Here is a 24,607-nt window from a genome sequence, read left to right as displayed (position 1 = left end):
TGTAATATTAATCCTTTTTGATATCTTTACGATGTCAGCTAACTCACGCAACTTCACTTTTCGATCATTTAAAACGATTTTACGGATTTCTGCATCATCAGTGTCTCTACAACCACGTTTGAAGTCAACAAATCAACGTTTTATTGTTGTTTCTGATAGAGCGAAGTCTCCATAACACTTTGCAAGCCATTGCTTCGCTTGAACGGTATTTTTTTCCCATCAAGAAGCAGTGCAAAATTAGAACACGAAACTGTTTTTGATCAATTGTTCTGAAAATAACGAAAGTAGCGTCACGTTTAGCACAACAAACTAATGAATAAAATATAATGAAACTTTAACAGCTGTCTTTTAAAGGTAAGTATTAACTGAAAAAAGGTGAAAGCAATAAAACTAGCACCATCTATGTGTTAGGCCCGGAATTTTTCAGCCCATGTGTTAACTCCTGAATTCAGTTTCAGAATTCATTTGAATTGAATTCTAAACTCGGGTTCAGGAACAAGATTTTGGAACTGAATTCAGGTTCTAAATTCAAGCTTAGAATTAAATTCGGAACCTAGTTTCTGAAGATGAGTTCTATTCCAGAATTCTAAAACTAAATGCATAAACTGAATTCTCAATCTGAACTACGAACATGGATTTCGCAACTAAATTCGGATTTGGCTTTTTGACTAAGTTCAAGTTTCTGAATGTTCAGAACTCAGTTTCTAGAGTAGATCAATAAATGGTGGCGATAGTATTTAACAGTTGTAAACATCGGATAATTATTTTGGAGAACTATTAAAATATTTCCAAATTTATTTACATTTTTGATTCCTCATTCACTTTTCCCCTGATAAAATAAACACTTTCAAGTTCTATGGTTGCTATCGCTGTTTCAGAGGTTGCCATAGTAACGTTTATACCATGTATCGGTAACCATAACAAAATATTTTTCTTAACTATTTTCAATAAAATTTTTCATTTACTTTTTCGACTCCAATGGCAATTTTTAATGCAAGATAAGACATCCTCCTGTCTTGAATGACTTTTACTGCTTTTCAATTTCCCCAGTCCCCAACCCTTCACAGATAAAAATATTTTGTTAATTTACATCTATTTTCATGCACATATTTGGAGCATGTAATTAAATATAAAGTTACTTTACAATTCTGTAGGTTTCAATATAATTTAATCGCAAACTGAGCGTTAATTGAAAGATACGGTTATATTCATTGAAAATTCATTGCAATCATATTTAGTTTTACATATATGAAAGTTTTCAATCATAATATCGATTCAACCCATGTCTATTCCATGTTACTATTGATTTACATGGCGTGTAAATTTCATTATTTCTTTCTGTGTTGTGTTTGTAAATCTTAGGGCATGTCTAGGAGTGTTCTAGTTCTAGATGCATAATTAATTTTAAAATTTAAATCTAGAAATTATAACAAAATAAACTGGCAGCCCCAGCAGCGTTTTATCTGTGTTTCAAATATAGAAAAAATAGGACGGCAGCGTATACCAATTTTAAATTTGACAGCAGAACTGTTCGAATAAATAAAACTAAAACGGCTTGCTAGGGATACGTTTGTTGCAGTTCCAGTTATATTATAGACCCCCCATATGAATCTTGCAGCTGCTGAATTTGGCTCTTAGTGTTTTTTTAAGTCTATCGAACCTGGTAACACACGTGTTTGCTAATTATTGCAAAAGAGCCCCCAGCCATGCCAGTCTGGTGTCGAAGGGTTAAGGGGCGGGTAGGGTCTAACACTTTTGAAAAATTATATATTATTTTCTTTGTATTTTCTCATAGTAAAACATTTCAAGAATATTCTGTGAAATTTTCAAGCCAATCGGAACAAAACTCAGCAAGTTATGGACCTTTATCTTTGCTTGTCTCATAGTGCGAAGAAGTAAGAGCTCGGCACACAGGGCCAAGATTTTTGCTTCGATCGACTTAAAAATTTGACAAAACACTCTTGAAATGTTTCATTATAAAAAAATATAAAAGAAAAAATATGATTTTTTGAAAATGTTAGACCCTACGGGCTCTCTAGAGTAATAAATTATTTCCTTCGATTTTAAAGACAAAAAACTTTGAACGCGTTTTTCTCGAAAGCAGGTTTTAAAAGTCCGTGTCCATCGTCATTCAAAAACTACTGCACCAATCTTTTTCAAGTTTTGCACACACTTTCTACAAATAAAAAAACCAGACCCCAACGTCTTCTTCTTGTTCGTTACTTTGGGGAGGTTTTACAGCTACAAAATGGCGGATTTTTTCGTGAATAATCTTTTAACTTTGAATAACCTCCAAAAATTCACAAAACTAAAAAAAAATGATACAGAAACGTTTGGGTCTTGAAAAACTTTTACTCTATCTATGCTGCTTTGATTTCTTCACTTCTGATTAGTCTGCGCTGAGATACAGTGGACACCGCAAATCATGATTTTTAAGAAGCCCCCTCCCCCACCTCTCTTTACTTCTTATGAGCAATCACCTCAACTATATTGATTTCCTAAAACTTTTATCTGCAAATCTCACCTGCATCAGATCCGGTCCGAAGGACCACTTAATGTTTATTATTTTATTCTAGGTTAATTTGGATAAATTATGAGCGAGCTGTTATTTTAATTCAAAGCCATCAAGTTAGAGCCATAGTTCTAAAGACAGGGTACTAAATCTAAGCAACACCCATGTATGGATTTGACAGCAGTTAGACTTTTGTTTTGGCTTCAAGTTAGTTTTCACCGGAAAAAATTGTCTAAAAGATAATTGCTCTGAAATTCATCCCACTGATCGATTTTAAGCTCTGGTGAACCATCATAATCTTTGCAAAACCATGCGTCTCCATCGGTTTGCCATCCAACTGCCATTTATTGCGCGCACGTGTAGCTTCGTTTCAAGAAACTTGCACACAACATTGCCTTCGAACTCGGCATCGAAAAACGTGCATGCAACCATTTTCGATATAACTTTCGATACCCTGACAACAGCAGCAATAATACACACCGACACATACATGCCCGTGGGTATGTTGTTGACTTGCAAACACACGGCGGTGATCGGAATTCAACGCCTACCAGTCCACTCTCTGGTTGTCAGTGTCAGTGCGCCCTCGAAACGATTGCAATTCATCGGAATCACCTTCGAATACCAGTTCACCACGAACCACCCACCCCGCGGCACAGCATAGCCTAGTTGCGACATATGTTCTCTGTCCTGAAAAGCAATTCATGTTGTCACTACCGCGAACCGCTGGAACGATCGTCGTCCGTACAAAACTGCCGTCCTGCCGTTGGAACACGCAGAAATAGCTTTAGTATGACAGTACTGATAAGACGGTGTTGTTGTTTAAACAGTTGTCACAAATGAAAACGGTTTCGAGTTTCGGAATTTAGACAAACAAAGTAGCCGAGTGATTATCAAATTATTAATGCATGTTTGTATCGGTCGCAGCTAAAATATCGGTAGCGTGCTCTAGCACATTTAGAAAACAAGGTAAGGAAAAGAAGGTGTGCCGAAAAGCGGGAGGTGACGACGGGGTTGTGCTCGTTTTACTTTGCCGGTGGCTCCTCGGTGCGGAAAATATGTCAACTGAGCAAACCGTGTTCGCAATTGCTCACATTCAACAAGTATAATTGTGTAGCAATTTTTCATGGGGTAATACAAGCGGAGGTTTGTATGTATGATTGAAAAATTAATAAATAAATGTACATGTTTATAGTTTACGAACCGCCATTGCTCTTGTGAGAGTTTACATGAATGCTTTACGGGCTGGTTAGAGGGATCTGTGCGGATCCTAGGCAAGAAGGGGATAGGGAATTACAGCTGTATTAGCCACTCGAAGCGAAGATAGCTGGCGAGAATATGGCTCTGGTAGGAAAAAGCACAACGACAGCAATTTCCATATATGCGTTTTCGATTATGTGTGGTTTAAATATCTCTGGACCCCGGGTTCGACCCGGTCCGGTGGCTGGAGCAGGCAGTGCATGGATTTGAAGAGAATAATCGGTTTCAGAGAACGACTGAATTACGCTGACGGGGGCTCTAATTGTATGATTGAATCGTTGCGGCACAAAAACTGTCGTCAATTGCTAGAAAATTGGATGAAGCTCTACGCCCGACTATACCGGGAACAATCTTGCGATATTAAAACATTCCATGACATTTAAGTCAACAAGTCGGATGGGGATGTTTTTTGCTCTGGACACTGGCTCTGGACGTTCTGTGCTCGCCCTTTGGCTTCTTTATTCATCAATGTCTGTGAGCGGGCAACGAGCGGTAGTTTTGGTATGCGATTGAAATCATGCACTGATTCGAGAGGTCTCAGAAAAATTCGCCATTGGAACGGCAGGACTATTCACTGAACTGACTTAATTAAAACAAGTCGTGATTTCCATTTACCTAGCCAAGTATATATTGACAATGGGGCTTAATGCGTTCGTTAATTGTTGGTTGCGATCTCTTCAACAAATGATTATTCATAGCCTCATTTCGCTAATCCAGACTTGTTGTTACATTACGTTTCTAAATTTAATATTTTTGTATTCTATCTTTGTTACGTTTCGTCTACGACTCGACAATGTGTAGCAGTTCAATTTGAACTTCTGATGCAACTTAGTAGTTCAATTTGGGCAGGGCGTATTAGAGTATTAGAATTGACTGTTTTTTTCAGTGCCGAAGGACAATCCGAATGTTCAAGTTTTTTTTATCAGAAGTTTCTTAAATTAATTTTAAAAAAGTGTTGGGAGTACGAATTAATTGGTCATAAATGCATTTATTTAAAAATAAAATGAATTTAACCCATTATAACCCGGGGGTTTTAAAATTTGAATCGAATGAACTGATATCATCAGTTCCATCATATTATGTGTTGAAGATTATGGGAAACGCAAAACCACTGTAAGAAATCTTTTCTAAACGAAATTATTCCACCGTATGATGTATCATACACACAAATGTTAGCGTCAAATTTTACATTATTTTTCACATAATTTGGGATTTTTTATAAATATAACCTTTTTAGAGCCTCTGCTAATGTTTTATCATAAGATATAACTATATAACTTACTTACTTTTGCACTGCCATTTCTAGTCGTTAGTGGGTCAAATGTCAAGGGTCAAAATACAATAAAATTTTGAAAAACAAACAGCAGATTTAACACACAAAGAAGTTGCGTAGTGCAGTTTACCTGTTTTAGTTATCATGAAGCTGTTGGATAGTGCAGTTCCACAGTAAACATTTTTTGAAAAATAGATATTTCTGCGTATGACATATCATACGCTAGGACATAATGGGTTAATGATTAATCAAAGTATAATTTTTTTCGAATTTAATCTTAAAAAACCGTCTCTTGATGTGATACAAGTTTGAAGCCAATTTTCGATTTTAGTGAAACAAGTAAACCGATGACCTGCCAGATCGTGCGTCATCCGTCGAAACAACCAGTAATCAGAAGGAGAAATGTCAGGAGAATACGGCAGGTGCGGCAAAATGTCCGACTTGAGCGTTTTCAAATATTTTTTCACGACTTTTGAGACATGAGGCCGAACGTTGTCATGCAGGAGAATAACTTTATTGTGTCTTTGCTTGTATTCCGGCCGTTCTTCTCTTAAGGCACAGCTCAAACGCATCAATTGCAGCCTATACCGATTTCCCGTTATAGTACACCAACTGTACAACATGACCTTCGAACCATGAATATTCGGTGTTGATGTGGTGGTCGATGGCAACAATTGACCGGGCGTAGCGTAGTATTTTTTCTTCTTGGGGCTATCATAGAATATCCATTTTTCATCCTCATTAACATTTCGATGTAAGAAACCCTTTCTTTGTTGCCTTTGAATTAGCTGATTGCAAGTGAAAAATCGTCTTTCACTGTCTCTCGATTTCATTTCATCAGGCACCCAACTGCCTTCCTTTTGAATCATTTCCATGGATTTTAATCGCACAGAAACTGCTTGTTGAGTCACTTCCAATGATTCTGCTCTCTTGCGTTTGACTCGGATCCCCATCGAATAATGCCTCCAACTGTTTTTCTGCCATTTTTTTTTGGTTGTCCAGAGCGAGGCATGTCTTCAACGCTGAAATCTCCATTGTAGGAACGTCGAAACCATTCCCTACATGATTTATCAGTTGGAACATTATCATCGTAAACATCCACAAGCATTTGATGCGCATTAGCTGCACTTTTGTCCAATTAACACAGAAATACTAAAACTTCTCGCAAATGCTACTTAGTTAACACAAACCAATTAACACAGTTTAACACAAGGTTTTTTTTAAAAAACTCAAAACAATATGAACAGAATATTAATGACAAATGTCTAACCTCTTGACTATCGACATTGATCACTATCGACATCAACTGTTACTGTTCAATATTCATAACAGCCAGAGCCATCTTTTGGAAACGGACGGAACTTATTTGTACTCCCAGTAAAATAGTTTCATATATTGCGGATTTCTTTGCCTACAACGTATTGCGATTTAATCTTTAGGCAATATTATCGCCGAATTAGTGGGCGAATTGTGCAATAAAGTTATGTTTTAGAAGCTTATGCTTGTATGCCGATTTTCAAAAGTTAGGTCAATCTAATTTTTTTGGTTCTAATCTTCAAGTCTTAGAAAAGTCTTGGGGATTGTTTTTAATTATGATTTAAGTCACACTCTTAAAACTAATCCCAGAATTTATTCGCTCTTGAATGATCCTGACCTATTTTATTCTGCCTGTCAGTGAGTTTTGTATTAGATCTAGAGACCTAGGTTTCCAGTGTTTTATAAAAGATGGCACCACGGGTAGACTTCGATCATTAAAATCTTGGGTATCTGTCAACAATTTCTCATCATTATTTCACTCGGAGTCGCATTTTTTTCGACGAAATTCATGACAAGTTTTTAACCAATTGGGTGTCACTTACAATTGGCTGAAACTATTTTCTCACTGTGCAGAAATTAGCCATTTTTTGCACAATTGCTCTTTGAAGTGTATTCCTGTGAATTACTGTAATTTTTGCCCAGTGAATTATTTGATTCGTTGCGTTGAAGTACAGGGTTTCTTAAGAAAACCTGAAACATTCATTAAGTATTGACAAAAGCTCCGAAGTGCTAAACGAAAAAACTAACCAGCAATAAAAAGTAGGAAAATGAAGATTTTCAACCATTTAGTTTTTAAAAATAATATTTGACATATGACATCCAATACTTGATACGCATTTTCGAGCCGTTTCAAGAAATTATTGGCACTATTTCCAACGTATCGGTATCAATTTCGGCAATATCACGACGAATATTATTCCGCAGATCATTCAAAGTCCTTGGTTTGTTGATGGAAGCTCTACTTTTCAAAACGTCCCATAAACAGAAGTCACCGCTCGATAAGTCAGGCGACCAAGGAAAATCAGTGCTTCTGGAAATGATTCGCTTGCGGAAGTTTTTTCCAACACGGCCAACGTTTCCTAATGAGTTGCCAAAGTTTTCCGACTGAAACAAAGTACGACTAAGATGACGTTAGTAGTAAGTTATGTTAGTAGAGCCCACTGAATTAACCGTAAAATCTCACCACTGCCAACGATAAACGAGCTGCATAATCCGCCGGTTTCAACTGCTGGGTGATGACGGTCTTATAGGGATGAAATGTTTCTTACCCGAATGCGCGAGACTCTACACAACAGCGAATCGAACTCGTACAACATTCATAATATTTTCATCAGAACAAGTACCACCAACAGTAAAATTTGCGAGAGCACGTCGTTTGTCATTTTCGATGCTATTTTGGCCGGATTTAGCTATAGAAGTCGTTCTTCTGAAAGCGTTCTAAAACGGTATGAGACTAATTCGGTGCATTTTGTATCCAATTGGCTGTCACTTCCGAGGATATAATGGTATAAGTGACGTAAACGACAAAACACTTTTATCCTTCTGTTCTCTTCTACTTTTGTGTTATGAATCAAGATCGAAGATCATTCGGCTCTCACTTCCGTTCCCGGATATTTAATGGTATAAGTGACATGTCCAAAAAAACATATTATTTTGCTCCGTTCAATTTTGTCGGAGAAAAAAATAAACCATTGATTTTACAGCATAAACTATTGATTCACAACTTTGTGAACAAATCTGCGTTAAGATGAAAGAGTTTGTGTTATAAAATAAGCCCAAATTCGTAATTCGAAATTATCATAATGAAAAAGGCAGGTGGGTTATGTCAGAGACATAACTGAATGACGTGAATGCGAACAAAACTGACAAACTTTTTCCACACTTTCGAATATCGACAATTGCACGAACTAATTGATTCATTGTGTGAATTTTGCAAACTTTCAATGCTTCACTTGCAAAATGGTTCGGGTGCAATCATAAGGCGAAACACACGGGAGCAAAAATTTACAGTTTTGTGTAGGGAACGTCTTGTTTGATTACGATGACCCTAAAAATGCAATGTATAAATTCATTCATAAATTCGTGGAAATTAAAAATCCAATCAAGTCGTTTATGGCCATCTAGGATTTATAATTTTAAGTTTGGAATTATTCTGACAAACCCCTGTCGAAAATATAAATTATATAACGATTTTAAATATCAACAAACCGAAAGCCGCCATCTTGAATTTTAAGAATTCTAAAACTATGAATTGATGGTATTCATTCGCCAAGCGTAGGCCAAAATTCTCTACAATTGCTTCAAAAATTCATGACAAATGGTGAAATATTATGCACTTATAATCAAGGGTTTTTACATATAGTTAAAACAAAATAAAAACAATCCTCCTCAGGTTTCCTCAACTATAAACTTAATCTAATCCAATTACTTCTTTTTGGGAACTTGCAGATATTGGTGAAACTAATTAGTTAATTAAACATGCTCATGGTTTACAATCATGCATAGTAAATGCCTGTTTTACTAGCGAACAAAACGTGTCGTAAGTCCACTGTGCTCAATCACTGAAAATATTCCGTATTGCTATGTGTCGGTTTTACGCGATACGCTGTGTGCGATGATTCGTTCAATTCATGCGGTTGGAAATTTGCGCGCCTTATTCTGGCACTGATTTTCACCCTTGATGCTCGTTCATACCAAAACACGTTCTATCCATTCCTGTACACAGTAAATTTTGAAAGGGCGCCCCAAAGAAAGGTAAGACGTATTCACGGCAAAATAAATGTATTTATGAAATTGTTTGAACGAGAGAGAGGCATTCACACCACTGAATGTATTAGAGAGAAATTTTATTATTGAATTGTTTTTACATTTGCTGTTATATTCTCATGTGTGACATTGACAACGATAAGAACAGTTAAAGGAGATTACAACGGCTAGTGTTAGTAGACAAAACTTATCGATATTAATTTAAGAGCATTAAAGTAATAATCGTTTGAACCATTTCAGAGAAAAAAAAAAGAACCAAACCTAAAGCGGATACAATACGAAACTTCTCCGTAGTTTCACTAAGGGCATATTCAGTAGTGTTCTAGTTCTAGATGCATAAATTATGCCAGTTACAAAATTTAAATCTGAATTTTATAACAAGAAAAACTGGCAGCCCCAGCAGTGTTTTACTCGTGTTTCAAATATACAAAAAATAGAACGGCATACTAGACCAGTTTAAAATTTGACAGTAGAACTGGTCGAATAAATAAAACTAGAACGGCTTGCTGGGGATACGTTTGTTCCAGTTTCTGCTCTATTATAGATCTTCCATATAGAACTTCTAGCTGCTGAATTTGCTCTAACGAAGACATAAAGCGATGAAACACTTAGTAGGACAAAATACCAATTCACTAGGTCCAAGTGTCAAATTCTCTAATGAATTTGCAGTAAAAGATACTCATGTTTTTCGTTACAAATTGATCAAGAAAAAATAATTTGTCACTAGGGAGAAAACCTACCTTTTCGACGGTAGTTTCAGTTTCCGCCAGTGTCAATGGTGTTCATTTGGGCGACGTAGCCTAATTTGTCTGGTGTGGAATATATCAAAGATATCCAGCTCTCATATTTCCCGAACAAATCATTGGCAACAACATTTTTGCCAGTATGGCGCCCTCAGGCGAGTTCGCATCGAATCTCGTACACAGAAGTAGGGAAGAAAAATGCCAAATTCGTGCGCGAAAAAATAGCAGCACTGCGCAACCATACAATTGACATGATATGTTGAATGTGACGGCGTGCGATGGCGTTGCTGAACTGAAGATTGATATCGCTCCAAGCTGACAGGGTCTGAATATATGGAACCCCTTGGTAAGAGCGTCCCTTTAAGAAAAAAATATACTTGTTTGTGGATTGGTAATGCAACCGTGATGAGAGGATGACAACGAATTAGGAAAAAGTCCTGAAGCATTATTGACAGCTGAATTAATAGAGCAGTTCAGAAACGGTTACCTACTGGATCGATTGAAAATTTTTCCTGAAACGATTTTCCTAACATGCCAACAACACACCGCTCCCAACCTGTTCGGTGACATAGGACATTATCCGTTTAAATATTTGAGTAGACAGCAAAATTGATGATTGAGTGACAAGGAATGAGGTGTCCATTTTTTCCTCTCTCGCCCTAGCTATACGGGGATCGGAACGCCAAACGGCCAAGGCACTACTTATTAGTTCGGTTTTTGTTTTGCATTTCCACCAGCGCAATAAGAGTTAAATTACTCCAACGTACACGTTACTCTGTCAAAACAGCCAGGCGAACCGATCCGGTGCGGTCAGTGCGAACAAGTATGGTGTGCCCTCTCGCATTTTAAGCATACAATTTATACGATTGTTTTGGTGGTCGTAGTGACCGCGTTGTTTTTCCGATGGTTGCTTCGTTTGCGGTGGTGCAGCCGTTGGTCGGCTAAGTGGGTCCCCCTTTCCGACTGCGGCTGCTCCGCTAAACGAGCGGGGTCTTGTCTTGGTGTGTGCAATTTTGCGTTGTCAGTTGACTTTTGATTGTCGCCTGGAAAAGAATGTGATTTGTCACTTGAGTCTATAAACGCGCCTTCCGCGGACGGACACATCGTAGCTGCCATCGGGCTGCCATACGGGCCATACTACCTTACGCGGGGAGGGCCAGAACGTGCGCTTGTACGCTTATAGTGGTGAGTGGTGCAACAATCAAATCAAATGCGACGACATCTGACGAGAGTGTGCCGAAAAGGTTAACAGTGCGCCAAGCCAGTGACGGTTCGCAATTCGTCGTCGGGAGGTGACAGTGGCGCTGGCCTGTGCCTGCATGTTTAGGAGCAGAAACTAGTTTTCTTCAATACCTTTCGAGCCTTCATTTGCCCGTTTGCATGCTTCGGAACCGGCCTGTAGACAGAGAGAGGGAGAGAGACCAGTAAGTGTTTCAGTGTGAACCGCCGCCCCACGATTGGACGGACCCTCCCTCCATCGGATGCACTAAATACCGAAGCGAGGGGACAGCGACAGCATCGCGGCTGCACGAGGTTTGAAATGTTTTTTTCATATAAGGTTTTGGTTTTGGTTTTGTATGGTCTTTCTCAATCCACTAAACATGACGAGTCGTGACAGCGGATTGACTACCGATTATGTTTATCATGGGAACATTACGAAAGTAAGAGACATTGAAATTCATGCCGTATTTAGCTCCTTCTACTCAGATTGGCTTTCGATGTTCGCAGGCAGAAATGAAAGCAAAAATATGGGAATTTTAACTGCATAGAGTAGCATTACTTATGTGGCTCTTTTTTATGAAATCCATAAAAAAATGCAGCGATTTGTATAACCAGAAACATCGTCTTTTGAATAAAATTACATTTTTTGGAATATAACTTATATCTCATAATAAAATTTCAGTCAGTTTTTGTACGAAGTGAGGATAGTTCATATAAAAAGTGCCTGCAAAAATACATTCATTCGCCATTGAAAAAACAGTCTTGATGCGGATTGGTCTCTTCAGCCGTGCAAAACAAACATTTTGTCATACTGCAAATGTGTGCTAAAGGCCATTCAAATTGAGGAAAGTTGACTAAACTGTAAAGTTTTTCAATTGTTCAGACAAGCATTTTATGTCCGTCGTGGTTTTTATACCGTAAATAAGTTTGTAGTCACCGACGGACAACAGTGTCATACAATTGACAGAAAAATTTATAATCGTTGAGATAGTGTAAAATTAGAAACCGCCCCACTTGACTTCCTTGAGGAACTCCGATGACGTAGTACAATCTACTATTTAGTGCACCATTTTGCGACTGGATTCGTTTTGCTTGGTGGAGCGTCGAATGGCAATAGTCATTCAGAAAATCGACAATAAATAGAAAAATTACGCAACGGAGAAGAATAAAATCGACAAGGATTGACTCAGAGAAAATAACTACTGAATTATTAGATATTAACTACGACGAATGACTATGTTTTGATAAACAACGAAAGTGTACATATCTAAATGTTAGTAGAGTGATAGTGATAAGGAGTGTATCGAAAAGTAGCAACATTGATTATTGAATATAAAAGCGGAAAAAAAACATATTTTGACATCAGTTTTTTGATATATTGTAGAAAAATTACATTTTCATGCATTATATTGAAGAAAATCCTAGTTTCTGTGAAACGCTCGATCTTTGGACTTGACATTCTTCATTAAATTCTGCACAGTTACTTTTGTGACTTTCCTGGTGGCAGCTGTCCAGTTTTTTTTGAGCTCCTGCATGTTTTGGGACACTGTACCTTCCTTCCGAAAGTGCCGCTTGACAATTGCCCAATACCTTTCAATTGGCCGAAGATCCGGGCAGTTCGGTGGGTCGATGTCCTTTTCCACGAATTGTACATTATTTTTTGACAACCACTGTAGAACGGAGTTGGCGTAGTGGGCTGAAGCCAAATCTGCCCAGAAGAGAGGAGGAGCCTTATGCTTTCTGTACAGTGGCAGCACTCTCTTCTTCAAACATTTTTTCCTCGTACACCTTGGCGTTAATTGTGCCCTTCGTGAAGAAAATCGACGACCGCAAACCACAGGTACAAATTGCTTGCCAGACCAACACCTTCTGCCCAAACTTTTCCATCGCCACCATGGTGTCAGCGTCGTCCAGGTCCTGGTACACCGATTTCGTATAATATTGCGGTCCGGGCAGCGCGTAGAATCCGGTTATACAGTTTTCGCGCTCTTGTTTTGGCCTAAACTTGCTCACCAGGGACTTTTCCGGCACCTCCTGTTTCTTGTACGTTTTCAGGGAGTTCCGAACTTTGATGCTGGTGTTGAACTGCTTGGCCAAATCCCGCATCGACACCGACGGGTTTTTCCTGATGTACTCAACCACTTTTAAGTCCCGGCCTGGCTGGCTGGGACCCGTTTTCCTAACGGATCGGGACAAATCCTTCATGGAAAGGGTCTTACCGAACTTCTCGATAATATTTTTGACACTGGTGTGGTGCACTTTCACCCGTTTTGCAATTTCATTGTACGTGACAGCACTTTCTGAGCACCAAGTGGCAGAATTTTCTTTCGCGTTTCCGGATCAATTCGACTCATCATTGGAACGATAAACCGTATCGAAACCAATCGATTGCGCAGCTGTTATTGACATGTAAACAAACATGTCAACGCAAAACACACTGAAATAAATTGAGCCATTTCTGAGTAATAACAGTTTGAATGTTGCTAACTACTTATCCATACACTCCTTAGTCGAGACGAGATGCACTGAAGAATCGAAGGCGAAACGTAAAAGAACAAAAAAGAAATAGTTATGTGCACTTGGCACTTGCTGGTACTAAAGCCTCTAAATAACACACTTTTTGACGTGTGTGAATACGTGTTGTTATTCCATGGGGCACCTTTTCAAAATTCACTCTATACAAGAATGGGCAGAACTTGATCATGAATATTTCTTGTTGCTTTTGAAGCAGCAACTTAATTGTTTCTCCATACTCCATATAATATGGTCAGCAATTTATGATAAAATATTCATTTGTATGAGACCACAACTAACAACTCAAAACAGAAGATTTATAAAATGTCTGGTATGGACAAGCATTAAAGTGAATTTCAATGCCAAAATAGGCGCGCAAAATTCAAATTTTTTAAATTTCGTATTCACGTCCTCCAGTTATGTGTGTGACATTACCCACCCGCCTTTTTTCTACCGGTGTCATAAGCATAAGAATTATTATCCATTATCAGACCTATGATCAGGATTGGAAGATTAATGGCGAATAGTTACGACTTCGTATAAGTGACATAAACGACAAACCATATCGGTTTGTCGCTGATACTTTCGATTACTGGAAAATTACCGAATAAACGACGTAAGCGTTAAAGCACAGTTTTGTGCATTATCCGAATTAATCTGAACAATTTTTTAATCACCAACATTTTCTTTGAAAAATTTAGCCCAATTAGGAAAACGTGACAATGAGACTATTTGAAAGATAACAGATCGGCATTTTCACACCACTAGGTGGATTGAAAAGTGGTGTTTTAACTGATGCCTTTGGTGTCAAAATACTGCAGTTTTGGAACCGGGAGTCAAAATCAGATAAAATTTCAATTACTATTAAACTACTGATGGGATCAGTTCTTTTTATAGGAACTCAGTCCGTTTAACATCTTTACATACAGAAATAGGGGAGACCGGGCCTAAACCGGACAGAAACCAAAAATTATTTCACTAATACTTAACTTACTACAAATTTCAGCAATACGTTCATTATATGAACCAAAATAGTTAGGTTTTCAATGAAGATTTTAGAGTGAGTTTCGGCATCAATTATTTGGTACAGCAGAACGTCAAGTTTCGAAACAGTCCGTTATTTCCGTTAAGGTTTCTGGAGATTTGGAGATCCTATGGGGGTGAAAAATTTTGCATAAAAATGAAGAACGACTACAGTGCCCTACTTTGTTTTGTTCTTCATGGATGTTCAGTTTAGTCACGCGGTTTCTGGAAATTTTGATTTTGGGCTGATCACTTCATCACGAGATGGTATGCAATCTAACGCATATTTTTATCTAAATCATAAATCAAGAGTCGTAGCTGAAGGTTAAAGCTACACGACGGCATACATAATTTGGGTAAAAATCTGGTTGAAATGGATATTATTTTTTCAATTTCCAAAAAGTTCAAAAGATTTAGCACCGGTCTCCCCTACACTTTTTAAAGTGAGATTTTTATCATGGATGTTGAATTCGAATGAAATTTTTTCATTTGAGACGATTTTTTTTTTATCAGGTGTACAACTTTGCTTTCGTCATTTTTTTTCCAAAATTAAAAGCTTTAATGCGAAAAAGTGCTTACAGATGTATTATTCAAAGTATTGTCCGTCGCTAGCGACAACTTTCTCCCATCTTTCCAGCAATTTTCGGATCCCGGCTCGAAAAAAGGAGTCCTCTTTTGACGCTATCCATGAAGCAATCCTTTTTTCCAACTCTTAGAAGGATTGAAATTGTTGATCTGCCAGTCCGTGTGCCATCGAACGGAATAGGTGAAAGTCAGAAGGGGCGACATCTGGGGAATACGACGAAATGATTTGTATTGATATTTTTTTTATTTAATGATAATTTTTGGTGGATGAAACATTCCATCTCACCCGCTTTGCAATTCTGATGTGGTACCATCCGACTATCACTTGTTTCAATCGAAACTTACTGGAATCTACTTGTCCGTGTTTGACGAGATTAAAAACATTTACTTAAACAGGTCTACAGAATGACTAGTTCTTCAAAGCATGGCAAAACATTTTATTCGAAACAAAAGTTTAAAACCCGAAAGTGGAAATTGGCTCCCCTGTCGTATGAACCAACGCTGTGCGAAGTGATACCAGACTGAGTTCGGTTCGGTATATGCCAAGACCGCTCGAAGTGGAATGCCATGCCAATGTGCACTATCGTAGGACATTCACTGGCCGGGCCCCATTTTTGGGTCGTGATCGAGATTCAGGCGCGCTGCCCTCCGCTCTCATGACTCAAGAATCCAACCGAGCAGCGTGGCGGCGGCGGCGGCGGCGGCGGCGGCACGGGTAGACTCCGTCCGGACCGGTCTGAAGCCTAGCAGCAGCAGCAGGCATCGGAGCCAGTATCTGGTCTGTGAACTGAAACTTGATCGGACCTGGTCGCCGTCGGTCATGCGGATTAGCTGGATTGGTTGGACGGCGAAAAAAAAGCTGAGCGGAGAAACGAAATGTAAATGCCATGGAATGATGATTATAAAATAGCTGTAAATAATTTAAATATTTCTACAGTTTTACTGCTTCTCGGCGGGGCGAAAAAATAATGAGAGAGATATACAGCCAGCCGGTAGATGGAGTGAACGAGAGGGAGGGTGGTAGGTAGTGTGCGGCGATCGGCAACGACAGCACGAAATGAATGTGTTATGTTCCAAGAAGCAGAATTCGTTTATAGTCGAGATTGGAGTGTTGCCATACTGGCTTTGCCTGTTCTTCTTCTCCTTCGTGCTTGTGCATTCTTAAGTAAGATCGCATACCGCTTCTAAGTTTTTATATTTAGCTTACAGATCATTGATTCCATCGTGCCAGTTTGTTTATAAACAAAAAACTAGTTAACCTTTTATGCCAAAGACGCACAAACAAACCGCTCCAGTGGAATATTGGGAATATTTGATTTGAAATTTTCCATGGCGCATTGTGAGCAGTGATCCTAGTCAATGAAAATATGAACATTTTTAATTGACCTGCAAAAAACAAGGCACTGAACTAAAATAGACAAATACCTATTAACTCGATTGATGAAATATGATAATGATTTATATTTCACACCATAAAAACTCTTGACAAGCCTTGATTGTTTTGTTTGGCATTTGTTTCTTTGCTTTTTTTTTGCTTCATGAAGGCACCGGTTTGCATCCTTGTAAGTGTCGAACACTCAGCCAAACATTTCAAAAGACATGGCACACTGCCACAGACAACGACGCAATCGACGTACGCCGCATTCCAACGTGATTTCGACACATATTTTTGCGGCACAGACTTCTGCTTGTTCTGGTGTTGGCTTCAATTTCGCGCACTGTATGAAGATCTATCATACATTTTTCCAACTCGCCGCTTTCCCCCTTCCCCATCCTGCCGGTGATCATTATCCGCTTCATCGCTACTATGTATATGCACAGCCGCATAGTCGTCGGCCCCATCCCGATTCGATGTTACAGACTGACCTCGCATCACTTCTTTCTTCCGTGTGCGTCTTCTTAGTGGCGGTCGATTTTTTTTCTTCTCATTTCTCGTTGGTCGCAAAATTCCATCGGATGAGAATTTACCGCACAGTTTTTTTTTATATTTAAATTCCAATCGAGCAACGCAACCACCCGCCACAGCAATGTTTGCATATACTTCGGAGTGCTACACTGCCGGTTGGACCAATTTTGACTGGCGTATTTCGTTGAATGATGAACTTATGGAGTGTATCGATAAGTAGTTGGCAACATTCAAACAGTTATTACTCTGAAATGGCTTAATTTTTTGCAGCGTGTTTTGCGTTGACATGTTTGTTTACATGTCAATAACAACTGCGCAATCGATTGGTTTCGGTACGGATTGTCGTTTCAATGATGAGTCGAATTGATCCGGAAACGCGAAAGAAAATTCTGCACACTTGGTGCTCAGAAAGTGGTGTCACGTACAACGAAATTGTAAAACGGGTGAAAGTGCACCACACCAGTGTCAAAAATATTATCGAGAAGTTCGGTAAGACCCTTTCCATGAAGGATTTGCTCCGATCCGGTAGGAAAACGGGTCCCAGCCTGCCGGCCGGGACTTAAACGTGGTTGAGTACATCAGGAAAAACCCATCGGCGTCGACGCGGGATTTGACCAAGCAGTTCAACACCAGCATCGCGATGATTCAATGGATCAATGTTCGGGACTCCCTGAGAACGTACAAGAAACAGAAGGTGCCGAAAAAGTCCCTGGTACAGCAAGTTCAGGCCAAAACAAGAGCGCGAAAACTGTATAACCGGATTCTACAGAATAAAGACGGATGCATCCTGATCAACGACGAAACCTACGCCAAGGGAGACTCTCGAGCGCTACCCGGACCGCAATATTATACGAAATCGGTGTACCAGGACCTGGACGACGCTGACACCACGGGGGCGATGGAAAAGTTTGGGCAGAAGGTATTGGTCTGGCAAGCAATTTGTACCTGTGGTTTGCGGTCGTCGATTTTCTTCACGAAGGGCACAATTAACGCCAAGGTGTACGAAGAATGATTGTAGAAGAGAATGCTGCCACTGTACAGAAAGCATAAGGCTCCTCCTCTCTTCTGACCGGTTCAGCCCACGACGCCAACTCCGTTCTACAGTGGACTGATTTGAGCCTTCAGCAACCGGTGTTTTGCATTACTGTTCTGTATAACTGCTTGACATATTTAACATTCTATCCTGTAATTTCGGAACTGAAAGTCGGATCAAGATGAAATTCAAAAGTTTTGTATAAAATCATTAGACCATTCATTTGAATTCAAGTTTGTAAAAACCGGTCACGTCATCTCTGAGATAAGCGAGTAAGTAATTTTAAATTGGAATTTTTACACCAATCATCCTGTAATTCCGGAAGACGGATCAAGCTGAAATTTAGGAATTTTATATGGGATTATAGGACCATTCATTTGAAGTTAATTATTTGAAAACCGGTTCAGCCTTCTCCGAGAAAAGTTAGTAAATATATTTTCTTTTTTTGCACATTTTTACCCATAATGCCTGAACCGGAAGTCAGGCTCAAACAAAATTTAAAAATTTTATATGGATCCGCAAGACCTTTCATTTGTATCTGAGTTTGTCGAAACCGGTTCAGCCATCTCCGATAAAAGTTAGTACACATATTTTAATTTTTTTGCACATTTTACCCCATAATCTCGGAACAGAAAATCAGATCCAAACAAAGTTCGGGTATTTTGTATGGGAACATAAAACCTTTCATTTGCATCTAAGTTTGTGGAAATTCAGCCATCTCCGAGAAAAGTTGGTACATTTATTTCCGGATCCTAACAATACTCAGTAATTTTTATAAGGCCATAAGATCTTTCATTTTAATCCAAGTTTGTGAAATATGATTCAACCATCTCCGAGAAAACTTAGTGCAAAAAAACATTACATACACACACACACAAACACAAATCGTATGGTATGTGACACTCGGTCATCCGGCGCTCGACTCAAAAATCGGTTTTCACAGTGATGGCATAAAATTTCTATACGAGAAAGAAGAAACTGTATTTATATTAGCAATACAAAACGCTTGTTTCCGTGTGGAAAAAAGCCTACTTCGTTTATTCTTGTGCTACGAAGCCAACTGGAATCGTTTTATTTCAGCTAAGAATATTGTTCGTGTTCTAAATATAATAAAAATGTTGACTTACATTTTACTTACATCGTCCGCGCACTTTGAAATGTATGTTTCATTAAGGGGTTACACCAGTGTAGAAAAAAAACCCTTCTTAATTCACCTAGTGGTGTGATAATGCCTTTCTCTTCTTTCATAACAGTCTCATGAGAATATATTTCATACTTTTATTAAATAATTTCGGACACTAATTTTGACACCAATTGATTCAGATTGATTCGAGTAGTTCACAAAAGCATGCTTTAGTGTTTATGTCACACAGTCAGCATCATTTTTCCAAACCAGTGCTTGACATTTGCGTTGCCTATTTGTATAAGAACAGTAATGCTAATCTAAAAAAACCCTTCTCAATCCACTTAGTGGAATTTTCATGTATCTTGAAAAATCACCATAGGGGGGAGTACATGAAATTTTCGAAATCGAAAAAAAATTTTTGATGCCAAAAGGCTTAGAATTGCATGAAACGTCGAGATTTAGTGTCATCCCGAAAAAAAAAATTTTGGAAAAAATCGACTTTTTGGGACTTAGTCCCAGTAAGTTGGTTTTTTCAAAAAAAGTTTTTTCAAAAAGCCATCTCTGAGAAAATTGAGCGCGTTCAAATATATTTGAAAAGTGCACACACATACACACACAGACATTTTCCGATCTCGTCGAACTGAGTCGAATGGTATATAACACTATGGGTCTCCGAGGCTCCGTTCGAAAGTCGGTTTTTCCAGCAATTGTAATACCTTTCTATAGAGAAAGGCAAAAAGAGAAGGACTTTTTTGGGTTTTTTGAAAATTGTGAATATTTGTTAATATATATTTTGTGATGAAAAAATGCGGTTTTATTTTCAAAGGGCTGCTATTTCACAGAAAATCATTTAATTAAAAAAACCCCTGCGTAGCTCTGTGGAAATACCTATCGAGAATATTCTGTAAAAATTTGAATCGATTGGTCTAGATTTATTGACTTATGCTTCCGGCCGTCAAAACGCATCACTTTCGAAAAAATGTCCCAATTTTGTTTTTCATTTTTTTAAACTGATCATTTTTTGTACTTGAATATACATATTAAAAAGTGCTTTATACAAAATTCGGATTACTCCATTTTTTGGATCCCAAAATAATTCCCCAAAATAGTTCTTCTCTTTTTTTTCTACAGTGGTGTAACCCCTTAACTCGGTAACAGTTTTACCGATTTTCAGTAAACGGTACTGAGTGGGCTATGTTCGGAAATGAAAATTGAAGCATGCTTCAATAAATTGAATTGTTCAATTCGGATTGGTATATATAAAACTGAAAATTGGGGACCCGCAGGCATTTTGATTGATCTTAGACCAATTCTCGAGCTCGGCATAATGCAATGCCGAATTGTATCGGTAAACAGATATTTTATTGATTGCTCAGCAATCCACATGCTCTTTTCCGAAATTAGTTGAAGTAATATTCGGATACCTCAGTAAAGCGTATTTATCGGACATAATGTATTGTTGAACTTGTCAGTAAGCAACAAATATACCGAAATTATCAAATCCGTTTGCCGAGCTTACTGAAATTCGGCGAGATACTTGTTATTTTATGGTGAGCTACTTGCCGCCAATTCTTGTGGAGCTGAAAAGTATATAAATTGGATAAAAGAAAATGAAATCAAAAACTATCTACTTTTCAATGTGTACTCATAAACCTATTTCCGGGTAGAAGGGTGTAGGAGCACGTTTTTTACAGAGATTTTACAATAAAATTTAAGTGTTTAAGATCAAAATTTCTAACAAGTAAATAAATCAACGGATCGGAATAAAATGTAGCATGAAATGCCCTTCTGGTTTATTTGTGTTACCTTTATACGGCGTTTTCTACTAAAAATAACCCAAAAACTATTAATTTTGAACTGTTTTGTGGATTTCATACACTGAGTTAAATTCTCATTTTCATATTATATGATATTCTAATGATTTTTCACTATTAGCATTTCCATTGATAGCTACAAAGTGTATTCAACATCATGTCAAATATATAAGATAATCTTATGAAACATAAAACTTCGTAACGTTATTTTTACAAGATTTTCATATAACGAATGAAATTTCCAGTCTGAGTCAAATTTTTGGCGCGCCCTATAACCATTACAGTTCTATATAGCAGTTATATATAGATCAAATGATTGCTATTTGATTGAATAAGTGATACATATAAGATTCAAATTAATTAAAATACTGGGGTAATGGTGCTTAAGGGAATCAAAAACAATAAAAATAATTGTCTTATCAAAAACTTGTTATATTTTTCGTATGTAAAGAGTTTCATAATGAAAATTTAGTTTAATATTTCAAATACACCTACTTCTTTGGAACTGGCTTATTTCATCGGATATTTACTGTTACCAGACGAATCAGATGCACAACGAATCGGAAACTACTTCTTTTTTCGAGGATTTGAGCTATACTAGTCGTTAGTTTTGTAAGGGAGCACCTGCTGATATTTGCGAAGGAGAAGTAGGATCCCGAAACTATAAATAAAAAATTTAAATCCTCTTATTAGACAGACAGAGTGATGATACGTACCGTGTATTTATTTCATAATCCGTTAGGGCATATCCTTGAACGAAATTGAATGAGCTGGCTTGTCAGCGATTTAAAATAACGGAACTTCCTAAAAAAACTGTCTGGAGCAGTTGATGAATATCGAGGACACAACTCCTTCTTCAGCTTCAAGCAGTACGATTCACAACTATTCTTTCGTAAAAACAAACTTCATTATATGTCTAAGTTGAAAAAAAATTTCTTGTTATTTTCTTCAGCTTAAGACAACAGTGTCTCGTTTACTTTCTTGTTGCTGATTTGATGTACGCTTCCAATGAAAATTATAAGTTTTCACTTGACTTTTATTAAACATAATCAGCATGCGATTAATAGAAAAATTTAATGAATGTTAAAATTATATTGGCTTAAGTTTTATCGACTTTTCTCATAACTTGTATATGGTATTTTTATCAATATCATAAAGATGATGAAGATGTAAAATTCATTGAGCATCATTTAGATTTTATGTAGAGTTCCATTAAAGGTCATAAGTTGTCATATGTCTTTTGTAAAAAACCATCTGCGTACGATTCATAAGACATATCCAATAAATATAAATTATGTAACGAGTTAGGTTGTATCAGATTTCCATATACATTATATGGGATATTCTTACACTATGGTAACGTCTATTTAGATTTAACGTACACTTCAAATAAAGATTATAAGTTTCCAAATAACTTCTATAAATTATATTCTGCATATGATTCATATGACAAATCTAATGATTATAAAAAAGATTTTCATTTCAGTGTATGATCACGGATTGTTCGTTAATTTCGTCAATCTTCGACATTCAATTATAGAAGAGAGACAAATTATGTCAGATTGATTTTCGGCGATACTCTACTGATCAATCAGTGAATGGAGCGTCTACGAAATGTTCAATTGTTTGAAAGTCCAAGTTGCATTGTTTGGTAATATAAAAGCAATGGATCCCAACTAGATATTTCAGAATTATTCAATATTACTGCCAAATTTTGTACTAAGTTCACTGGTTCATACTTTCGAGCGGCGGTGTGGCCTATCGGCAGCTAGCGACTTAAGCCGCACTACTACCAACTACTACTTTGGGGTGCGCGCAACACACAATCAAAAATTGTTGCTTGCTAGGCAGAAAGAATCCAATCAACTTAGCAAGCGAGTTTAGTTGGTTTACACTTCACACACAAACGTTCCGTTCGCTCGTATACACACTGTATACCGAGCGAGCGCACACCAATGCCATCCGTCGTATAGAAGAAGTGAAGGAAAAACATTGGAATTTCAATTTAATTCAATATGGCTGGCACTGCGCTCTGAAATAGTTGATATTAAATGTGAGAGCTCCAAAGTGGAAGGTTTTCTTCGACGATTGCGCTAATTCCTCCAGTCCACAGAGCGAAGTAGTGGCTCTCGACTCGGTACCTAAATCGTTCACGTTGTGTTTTAGTCGTTTTAGTGATTGACCAATAATACGCGTTGCAGTTAGTTTGAAAGTTCAAGATTCAAATGCTGAAAAATGGTTTCTTTCTTTCACAGAATAAAAATATTGCCACTCCAGTTTGCTGTTTACATGAACTAGCTACGCCAAGGGCCTCTGGCACCGGAGGGAAGAATTACACGGTGTGTGCAGAATAGCCGAAAGGAAAAAGTTACAGGCGTCGTCGTAGTCGTCGAGTGAGTGCTGTTGGAAAAGTAAAGTTATTCCGTGAAATAAGAGCGTGTATTTCGAAGAGGTATGTGCCGAATTAAAGTAGTAGCAAGAAGAGCAGTGGGTTTGCGGTCAATCGATTGAATTCTTACCGAGGAACCGAGGTTCGGTATTTTCCACATCCTGGCGACTGGACTGGACTGCTTGGATCATTTTTGTTTTTTTTTTTGGGGTCGAAACGTCGGGCCCAGCGCTAGTGCCTGTGGGAAAGTGCGGTGAGTGTGTGAGAAAGAGAGGAAAGTAAAGAAAGAGTATCCAGAGTTGGTGGAGAAAACCTGCGATAGGGAAGAAATGCACGGGTTGCTGTTTCCCCCCATTGCAACGATGCAGTAACAGATCGAGTCTCAGCATTACCATTGTCACCGTTAGTGAAAATTGTCTTGTGAAACGCTGGTTGGGAAATAAGGTGCAACGAAGAAACGGAGTGTCCCAGAGCCATCGAATTCGGTACAGAGTTGAGTGTCTTGTGTCACCATTGATTGCGGGAAGGTAAAATCTTTCCTAGTGGATATCGAATCAATCGAAGCGCCAGGTAATGTGAAGAAAGTGGCTAATCGTGAATTTAGGAAGACGAAGAAGAAAAAGAAGAAGGAAAAAAAGAGTTAATACAAGCAGTAAGAAGCAAAGAAGCGCGAAATAGCTAATAAGAAAGTGTTTGTGGAGCGTGCGAGAGTGAGCAGCGCCCAGAAGGAAAACCAAGGAAAGAAAAAGAAAATAGGTTCCTGATCTTGTTCACCGCATTCGAAGGGGCAACCCGCACTGGAGCAGAGAATAAATTATGCCAAAAAGTTCCAGCAATGCAGATTTACCACTCGGCTGGGAGATTAACACCGACTATGATGGGAAGGTTTATTTTATTGATCATATTAATAAGAAAACCACTTGGATCGATCCCCGTGACAAGTAAGTAAACTGTTTAGTTAGTGCGTTAGTTTGTAGCGGCCTGCCCTCTATGGTCGGGTTTTAATGGAAAAATAAGGAAATTTTATATCTGCTGATCAAAATTGACCCGGACTGGTCCATTTAAACCGCTCGCATAAACCCAATCGGTAGGCACCAATCTCCAAACAACTATAGAGGAACGTGC

General features: G+C 38.1%; 1 protein-coding gene across 5 annotated transcripts in view; it reads left to right on the top strand.

The window, feature by feature from the left end:
- The first annotated feature begins 3,130 nt into the window (after nucleotides 1-3,130).
- Nucleotides 3,131-24,607, top strand: part of LOC131426239 (protein kibra) — an 82,858-nt gene continuing 61,381 nt past the window's right edge. Inside the window, exons 1-2 of one of the 5 annotated variants that reach the window (XM_058588822.1) lie at nucleotides 3,131-3,481; nucleotides 23,349-24,423. In XM_058588822.1, coding sequence (XP_058444805.1) covers nucleotides 24,299-24,423 — 125 coding nt within the window. In that variant the 5' untranslated portion in view covers nucleotides 3,131-3,481; nucleotides 23,349-24,298. Of the gene's footprint in view, nucleotides 3,482-3,515; nucleotides 3,659-10,915; nucleotides 11,405-23,077; nucleotides 23,231-23,348; nucleotides 24,424-24,607 lie in introns of those variants that run through there. The other 4 variants (XM_058588826.1, XM_058588823.1, XM_058588825.1 and 1 more) reach the window with 4 other exon arrangements.

This window comes from Malaya genurostris, chromosome 1, assembly GCF_030247185.1.
Source record: "Malaya genurostris strain Urasoe2022 chromosome 1, Malgen_1.1, whole genome shotgun sequence".
Lineage (NCBI taxonomy): Eukaryota > Metazoa > Arthropoda > Insecta > Diptera > Culicidae > Malaya > Malaya genurostris.
Note: the sequence above shows the minus strand (reverse complement) of the source record. Positions and strands in the feature narration are given on the sequence as shown.